This window comes from Halichoeres trimaculatus, unplaced genomic scaffold (assembly GCF_033239565.1).
Source record: "Halichoeres trimaculatus isolate MK-OKI-2021-1 unplaced genomic scaffold, fHalTri1.1 fHalTri1_scaffold_1, whole genome shotgun sequence".
Lineage (NCBI taxonomy): Eukaryota > Metazoa > Chordata > Actinopteri > Labriformes > Labridae > Halichoeres > Halichoeres trimaculatus.
In genome coordinates this window covers 9808791-9818282 of record NW_027437179.1, presented here as the reverse complement: position 1 = coordinate 9818282, position 9492 = coordinate 9808791, and the positions used below count along the sequence as shown (strand labels likewise).

At 39.4% G+C, this 9492-nt stretch overlaps 1 protein-coding gene across 1 annotated transcript in view; it reads left to right on the top strand.

Annotated features, from left to right (window-relative positions):
- Positions 1-1879: 1879 nt before the first annotated feature.
- aldh1l1 (aldehyde dehydrogenase 1 family, member L1) overlaps positions 1880-9492 on the top strand; it is a 33969-nt gene continuing 26356 nt past the window's right edge. The window contains exons 1-7 of the mRNA XM_074671138.1: positions 1880-1979; positions 3067-3212; positions 4606-4840; positions 4922-5087; positions 8416-8517; positions 8641-8730; positions 9015-9152. Of these exons, the coding sequence (XP_074527239.1) occupies positions 3086-3212; positions 4606-4840; positions 4922-5087; positions 8416-8517; positions 8641-8730; positions 9015-9152 (858 nt within the window). The 5' untranslated portion in view covers positions 1880-1979; positions 3067-3085. The remainder of the gene's footprint in view (positions 1980-3066; positions 3213-4605; positions 4841-4921; positions 5088-8415; positions 8518-8640; positions 8731-9014; positions 9153-9492) is intronic.

The window sequence follows — 9492 nt, the reverse complement described above, 5'->3', positions numbered from 1 at the left end:
GAGCACAGTGAAGACAGGAATAAAATAAAAAAGTACAGCAATACAGGCTGGAGGATGAAATTAACATTCAGTTTAACAGATGTTCAGTTTGCCGATAGCCAGCCATAAACCAGAGGTCGTGTTTTATAACTAAAGGCCTGAGCAGTCAGACCTTTGAGCGTATTCATTGGAGTTTTAGTTTCTTCATCTCTTAAAATTTCCTGTCACAAAAGTTAATCTATAAATCAACATCTGTTATAAAAGTAACTATCCAGCAGCTTCCTGATGAAGTCCAGCAAGTTGATAAAAACTTTAAGATAACAGGACTATACATACATGCAAAGAGATATATAAATATACATATAATTTAATCATATCTCAATTCTTCTTTATTTGTATTAGCAACAAATAATGTTGTAGTGTGATGTTTTCTGTATAGTCTAGCATGTGTGTACTTCAAGTGTGTGATTAACTAATTACATTACATTTTTGTCAAATCGACTTTAACATAATAATTTTAAAGATAAAGAAAACACAGTTTGTCTTTTGAACATTGTTTTAATGATTGGGTGAATTTATAAACACTTGAAGGAAAAATTTAATTTTTAGTTGAATAAACAATTAACTGGTTTCCAGGCTTTTATAAAAACCAATGTCTTTGAAACCGTGCGAGTATTAAAGAGTCAACAATGTGTTTTTAAAATAATAGGATTCTTTAAGGATAATGAAATGTTTTAACCTTAAACTTTGTGATGAAAGCTGGATATCTCCTGTCAAACATTGTATGTCTGCCGCTACTTTTGTTTTTTGTCATGTCATCTTCATATTAAAATTATTATTATTATTATTATTATTATTATTATTATTATTATTATTATTATTATTTATTACTATTATTTTTATTGTTATTATTATTATTATTATGTTCTAATTGCATTCTCTCTGCCTTTGCCTTCTACTCTGTTTCTATTTTTTATTACATTAATTATTATTTTCTTTTTCATATTTTTCTTTCATTTCCTTTTTCATTTACTTCAGTTTCATTCTCTTGCTATTTTTTACTTCCGGCTGACACTACAATTTTTATAATCTGTATATTATCTTACTTATTTATCTGCTTTATTATCCTTTTTAAAAAATATATATATATTATTATTTTTCTATTTATTTATTTTGGGTTATTTTTGGGTGTTTATGTATTTATTTATTTATTTATTTATTTATTTATTTATTTATTTATATCTTTCTTACCTTTTTCTTCTCCTTTGTTTCTTCCTCCTTATCTCAGGTCCTCATGGTCTCATGAGTCTATGAGGTTGGACTCTTGTGCTGCCTGGCTCCTCCTCTCCAGTACCTCAGATTATGTTTTATCATTTTACTGTTTGTTAGCTGACTTTTGTTTTTGTTTTTTGTTTTTATTTGCTTTTTCTTTTTGGGACTACCGCTGTTAGAGCACTTTGTGAACTATTGTTCCTACGGGTGCTTGGTCATAAATTTATTATTATATAGCCTAATTATTATTACTCATGGAAACCTTACGGAAATGTTGAAGTTTATGAATAATTTTTCCTGGGAATATATATATATATATATATATATATATATATATATATATATATATATATATATATATATATATATATATATATATTTTTTTTTTTTTTTTTTTTTTTTTTTTTTTTTTTTCTGTATGTTCGGTTCTGAAAAGAAGGTTCCCACAGCCTCCATACGAGATGAAGTAATTTATCATTGTTGACATTTTAACATTCCGGCTCGTTGATCCCACTGTAGGCTGAGAGTAGCTGATAGGCCGCCCCCCGCTGCCTCGCGGCCCGCCCTGTCCAATCACTTGGCTTTATTGAATGTTATGTAATTGGGTGAGCGGCGTGTTTGTGTGTGTGTGAATGTGTGTGTGTCTGCTGGGTGGAAATTAAAAGCAACGGTCTCTGACTGAGCTCTCTTTTCGGGCGAGCAGAGGAGCTGAGGGTGTGCAGGCGGGGGTAAGGACACAGACTTTACTTGTTTTCTCTCACAGGACTCTGTGCATGCTGTAAAAATGTTTATAATGACAGAGCAGATTACTTCATGGAGCAAGAGATCTTGAGTTTTATTTGCATTAAGGTGCTGATCGTGTTTGTAAAAATCTTTGGGGTAATGTGTGTAAGAAGTCCATCTGAAGCTGCACGTAGTGCACAGTGCGCCATGAAAAGCGGTCCAGATGAAATTAAAATTATACCACTTTGGGTTTGATCACGTCCTTTAACTATCAGCCCGAAAGTTGTCCTGACAGTGGGCTGTCAACTTCCCTCAACTCTTCCGTGCTTCCTATTGGTCAACACCGAAGGCACAAACTTCTCTAAGGGTTTTGATTGGTTGGACGTTTGGTTGATATGCCCCGCCTCCTCCTGCTCAGGGTCATCCAACAGTCAAACAGACATGATTTCAGAGCACTTTCTAGGATATGCTTCATGCTTGTTGTGATCATATGATTATTTTTATTGCTGGGTGTGGGGTGTAGTAAACAGCACAGACAACAATTCAAGAAAATGTCACTCTGTATGAAAAAATTACTGCACTGCATTCCTGTATCACCTGAATATAAATAAAAATCACATGGGATTACACCTTACATCCATTCTGGCTCAACTTAAATGGTTAGATCTATATAGTGTATAAATAAACAGCTTTTTTCTTAAACTTGTCTTTTGTAAACGTTAAGAATCCACCAGAGAGCTCCTCTGTGCTCTTTGGACCCAGTTTTGCAGCTGACTCTTGGAAATGTTTACTCAAAGTGTGAATGAGTTTCAGAAACGCCTCGCCACTGAGCTTTATCATGAAACTCCTGGACGTATGCAAATTTAGCAAGCTCAGACTTGCTGTGTCTCCTCTGAACTCTGCTGAGCATATTCAGTTGACACTTAGGTGATTGATGGAGAGAGCCTACATTTCTCATACAATCTGTTGCAGGGTAGTTGAAAAATACACACTTTTACTGCAGTGTCTCTCACTCAAACATTGATAAAGAGTCGTCTCTTGTCTTGCTCTAATCCCCAGCCTTTTTTCTTGGTCTACTTGCGTCCTCTCTAGAACTCGTCAAGGTGTGAGGATGAAAATTGCAGTGATTGGTCAGAGTCTGTTTGGCCAGGAGGTCTACAAAGAGCTGAGGAAGGATGGTCACACCATTGTAGGAGTCTTCACCATCCCTGACAAGGATGGCAAGGCCGACCCACTGGGTGAGAAATCGAACTGAAAATTAGAATCTGTAGTTTCATATATTTGATGATTCCAATGCCCTTGATCCCTTATATGTGTCAACAAATCAATTTATGGCACTAAAAACAAGCACTGTAGAACCAATCATATTTATCGTTTATTTCTCTTTGTCAATAAGAGAAATAATTAAAGCTGTTCAAAAAGATTTATATGTTTTATCTCGTGGAGACGTGCAACACATTGCCACATTAACCTACAATAGTGCTTAAGAAACATGTTTTATATCCAGTCAAAAATTCTGATTAATGAAATAAAAAGCAGCAACACAAAAAATCTTCAGATCCTTGTCTTAGTATTACTTTTTAACTTAAAGTGTTGAAAGCAGGGGCGGTATTATGGGTAGGCCCAAAGGTCCAAGGCCCACCCCAAACTTTTCTTATAATTTTTATATTTTTTTTAATTCAGTTTTCGAAAAGGCATGGTAAAATTTTGTCCCTTTATGTTCTTTTTTTGTTAGCATTAGATGCTCTGTCTTTGCAAAATGTTTTTTAACCTGACAAGCCAGACGGACAGTTTCATATATCCGCCACGGAAATATTTCACTAGACCATCTGGGTAGCAGCTCTTCCGATTTGTTTTCAGAGGCGGGACTTAAAAAAATATCTGCAGCTGGTGATTGGACGACCGTTCTGGTTAACACACTCACAACGGACCAATCCACATCAAGCCAGGGTATGACGTAGCTTATGTGAGCCGATGCTTCTAAGAAACAATAGATGAACAACTACTGAATCATGAGAAACCGCTGTGAAAAAGGCGTAAAATGACTGCTTCTGTTTTTATAAATTTAACTTAAGAATCAAAGGAACGCTGACAAGTACGAAAGTCAGCTGACGTCACATCTGCTCCCACAGCTCCCGCCTCTCTTCCCCGATTGGGCCGGTCAGAATTTAGCCGAGTGAAATTGTTGGTCATTGGAGCCTGGCAAGATGGACCTGCAGGAGTTCAGAAACTGAATCAGGCAGGTCCATCTGCTCTGCAAGGTTACATATTTTTTAAGCCTGCTGGAGTTTTTTTTTTTAAGTTATGAAACGTTCAGTTTCATGTGGGTGGGATCAGAACATTACTTTGGGAAAGATTGTAGGTTTTTATTTATCTTATTCAACCATGGTTAAAGTTCTTGCTCTAACAGCTTATAACGCAAAAATTCAAATTAAAGGTGAAAAAAGCAACCAAGTCTGCTTTAAAACCACACTTAGTATTTTTTGTCATTTATTTTATTAATTAAATTATTGATCTACAAACTTTTGTAACTTAAGACCCAGCCAAACTTTGTCTGGCCCACCCAAAACTGAAATCCTGGCTCCGTCCCTGGTTTGAAGTTAGTTTATTCTGTTTTTTTCCCGTAAACAGCTACTGAAGCTGAAAAGGATGGCGTCCCAGTCTTTAAGTTTCCCCGCTGGCGAGTGAAGGGCCAGGCCATCCCTGAGGTGGTGGCTCAGTACAAAGCCACCGGTGCTGAGCTCAACGTCCTCCCCTTCTGCTCCCAGTTCATCCCCATGGAAGTCATTGACCACCCCACACACGGCTCCATCATCTACCACCCCTCCCTGCTGCCGCGCCACAGAGGAGCCTCTGCCATCAACTGGTGAGTGACCGAAACTGGTTGTTGAAACACGTCAACAAGCCCATCTCTTACCAGCTGTCTCTGACGCACACACACACACAGGACCCTGATCCACGGAGACAAGAAGGGAGGGTTCACAGTGTTCTGGGCTGATGACGGACTGGACACAGGACCAATCCTCCTGCAGAGAGAGTGTGATGTTGAGCCCAATGACACCGTCAACACCATCTACAAGAGGTTTCTGTTCCCAGAGGGAGTCAAAGGCACGGTGAGTGATGGCGAAAGGCATTATGGGATGTTAAAAAGAGGCTGTTAGAGTTGGTGGTGGCTAAGCTAGTTGCCGGGATGATAATGACTTAAGGTATAGAAAGCAGAAAAATATGCACCAGTAGATGTCAAAGACTTTCCATTCCTGTAACACATGTAATTTTAAGCTCCTGTGAGGAGTTTTTAGCTGGTTATGAAATAGAATGAACTCAACACTGATATCTTTTTATGAACTGAGAAAGCAAATAAAACATTCAGCAACAATTGACCAGAGCAGGACATGGAAATATGCTAAGTCATTAATACATTTAGCAACATTTTCAATAACTTAAAAATAACGTTTTTCTACATTTCAGTGTTTCAGTGCAAACATTTCCTGTGAACACTATCAGGGTTTAATTATTGTCGCACATTTTTGGTCAAATTAGTTACAATCTGAATGAAGTTTTACATATCTTTACAGTTAGGGTCTGCAGGAATTTCCGTTACTTGTTAGTAAACACAACATTAAACTGGACTCCTCCTCCTTGGATCAGTGCCAGCGGCAGTGCACACCCACAGCCTCCCACTGAAACTACATGAACACACTCACTAGCCCAGCAACCATCTGTAGCATCATGTTTCTATGAGGGAGAGATTTAAGAGCTGTGCACCTGACTACCTGACTTGCTATGTTAGCACAAGCTAATCACAGGTATCTGGCACATACCTGGTTAGCAGAAAGCCAACTAGCATCACTCTTCATCCCCTGCTGCTCTTCAAGTGCCCAAAGTGAGTGAAAGTCGAGCCAAGCTTCACCCTCGTTTAGGAAAAAGATTTATATGTTTTGTTTCTCTTTGGTCGTTTTTCTACCCCTGTGCTATGTCTACCATTGTAGCTGCTACGATTAGCTTCCACTCCCTGTCATCAGCACACTAAGTCACCTGCGCACTGGATGAGTTGGGATTGGCAGAGGTGACCTCTCCTACTCTCGGCCCAGTAACGTCCTGAAACAACCAAAACACCAACATACAGGCAGAGGAGAGGGTTAAGGCAGACACTGACACTGACACACTTGTATGGAGGCTCGTTGGAGATGATTGAGCAGGATTATTCCTGTGAGAGTTGACATTTTAGTTTTCAGGAAAATCCTGCAGACTCCACCTTTAAAGCAGATTTTGTTGCAGTGTGGGCTTTGGCTTCATCATTTCTGAAAAATTATTTTTTTTCAGACTGCTACTTAATTCAAATGGAAGAAGTAAATTTTTTACCAATATTTTTTAAATCTTTTTAATAAACAGATGTTTATCATTTGTCCTTTTCAAATATAATTCCATATTGATAAACAAGTAATCTCCAAGTATTTATATTCAACAATAATGTTAAGAACTTTTGAAGCTTTCTGTTTAAAGTTTTACTGTCCTAAATTAGAGTTATAAGATATTCTTTATTGAACTTGCCTTAAACTTACAGCAGAATTACCTTCAAGAAGGTACATGATTGAAAGTTAATGAAATTAGTCACGGCCTGTGTGTAAGGATCAGGAGAAAGTGGGATGCATTTGCTGACTAAAAGGCTTTAAAAACTGATCCCAAAGAAATGACCACTAGAACTGTGAACAATTATAAGAGGATTCCAAAAAAAAAACGAACAAACTATTAAACCAAGACAAACCAGCTTCATTAAAAAACACAAAGCGCATATAAAAGAGAAACCGTATCACTGCTGCAGAGAAACCAAACTTAAAGGAAATACTTCTTCTACCAAAAACACAAAGGGAAATGCCATGAAAGTTCTGAAAGACTTGATTCCAAAAATGACTTTCTGTAGGAAAGTGGAAATCTGACCACATGAGAGAGAATGTGATGCTTACTGCAGACACAGACCACACCAAGAACACACAGAGCGACCTTTCACTACCTCAGAAATAAATAAATAAATCATTTCTTATCTTTAACAGTAGATGACATCTAACCCACAAACCATCCAATCAAACCCTATCATATAAACATTATTGAGATACTATACACTAACAAAACATGAATCACAGTAAATACAGTGTTTGATGACTTATAAATGATTAAAGGAGGTCATTTGTCAGATAAAGATGTGGATGCTATCTCCCAAAGATTGATTAGCCTCCAGAAACAAAGGTGCAAATCCTGAAAGAAACTCTTTAATCATCAGCCCCGAGCTCTGCAGGGTTTGTTATCAGTGGCTTTGGAAAGTTTGTTCAGTTTTAGTGGTGGTGGTGGAGGGCAATGAACTTTTGGTCACGACTACATAACACCAGACCGCGTGTGTGCAGAGGAACTACAAAACACCGTCTCCACTCTTACCTGCTGTGGTAACACATTAACCTGATGTCGTGATAAAGGTTAAAGTTCTTGTGGTGCGTACTGTGACTCAGCAAGTCCACTGGGTGCATGAACAACTGATTCCTCTGTGGAATTAACCACACGATGACTGACACAGGGAAGGAAAAGTGAGCAGCAATGAAAGAATTCAACGATTGGATTATGAAAAGGAACGTCGGTGCTCCTCTCCTAGTTGTTCATCATAACACACACTGTAACGCCTCAGAACCACCTTAAAGAGGGGGTGTTGTGCATGTTTTTCAGGCTCTATACAGCCCCCTGTTACTTTTGTGGTGACGTTACATGATCTAAATCTAAAAAAATCACTGCTTTCCTCACACTGGTGTTTTAGAAAAACTTATTTCTGCCTCTGTCCGAGACACTTCCTTTCAGCTGCTGTCTCTTTAAGGCTCCCCGCTCCACAAACCCCCTTCCCTCTGATTGGCCCGCCACCTGGCGTGGCCTGTCAGAGGCAGAGCTATGGACAGACTTTGGTGTTTCAGGTCAGACCCACAAACGTGGCCTGTTTTTCCTCAGAGAAAGGACGATGATGAGCTAAATTAATTTACTGATGACAAAAACTCTGACATACGACGGATGATTAGGGCCACGTTTAAAAAAAATTTGGGAAAAAAAAAGTAAATTTACAAGATGAATCTCCTAAATTTATGAGAATAAAGTTATTAATTTACGAGACCGCTGGAGGCCTGTTGGGGGCAGAGACACCTTAGTGTTTGAGGCTCACCCATCCAACATGTCATGAACCAGTTGTGAACCAGAACTTTGTAATCTCTTTTGAAACACCACAATTTTGATCAGTTTACGGACAGATTCAGGTATTTCTACAACAAAAGAAAATGTCGCAGTTGGAAAAATTGCATGCAAAGTTTGAACATCCAGCATTCTTACTTTAGCCAGATATAGGAAAGAGGAACACCCCCTCTTTAAAGGTAGCACATAGATTTTGCATTAACAACCTTGATCTGGTTCCAGGTGGACGCAGTGAGGCTGATCGCAGAGGGGAAGGCACCAAGGATCACACAGCCACAGGAGGGAGCCACATATGAGTGCATCCAGAAGAAAGACAACTCAAAGGTGATTTATCCTCCAAATACAGTCAGGGATGTTTGCTAGTGCTCTTTGATGTGCAATATTTCAGTGCTGCTGTGTACTGCTTTTGAACACATCATGAGAACAGATTTCTGTGTCTGTGGTCAGATTGACTGGAACCAGTCTGCTGAGGCCATTCACAATTGGATCAGAGGAAATGATAAGGTCCCTGGTGCCTGGGCGGAAGTTGACGGACAGGTAACAACATAATCTGTAACTACCAGCAGCAATCATTGACACAGCCTGTCTTTAAGGAGCAGGATAGTATTGATTTTTACTGCAAGGCTGGAAAGACAGAGTGTTACAGGAAAGTTTCCTGGTGCACTGCAGGAAGTGACTGTCAGAAAAAAATCAGAAAGAAAGACTTTTTAGCTGCTTAACACAACACCACAAAGTCTTCTCAAGCAACTATCACAGCTCCTGTATTCTCCTTAAAACTGTCCTCCTCACTGTGATGCTACCTTTTGTCTCTTCTCCTACAGAAAGTGACTTTCTATGGCTCCAGTCTGGTGGATAACGGCACAGCAGCTAACGGTCAGCCCCTGGAAATCCACGGAGCCAGCAGACCTGGAATCGTCACCAAGACAGGCCTGGTGCTTTTTGGCAACGATGGCAAGTCGGTGAGTAGAAAGAGGAGAAGATGTTTTTGGACGCGGTCACACTGGCCATCCAAAACGTGCCGTGCTTGAGCATGATTGCCCCCCTACCAGCTGCTCCCCAGCTGGAGAGTACAGCCGGCGGTCACACTACCCCAATATGAACCAGACTTTAGCGGGTATCAGACACGCGCACTGCCCGCCTACGTCGTGAAGCATTTGATTACATGAAGCGCGATCTCATCAGCGTCAGCACAGTGAGACACAGAGAGCACTGCTACAACTTTAGAGACTTTTGGACTTATAGTAAGTCGTTTTCGACCGACACAGCCCTCTAGCACCCCCGCTTTGTTTAAAATGACTG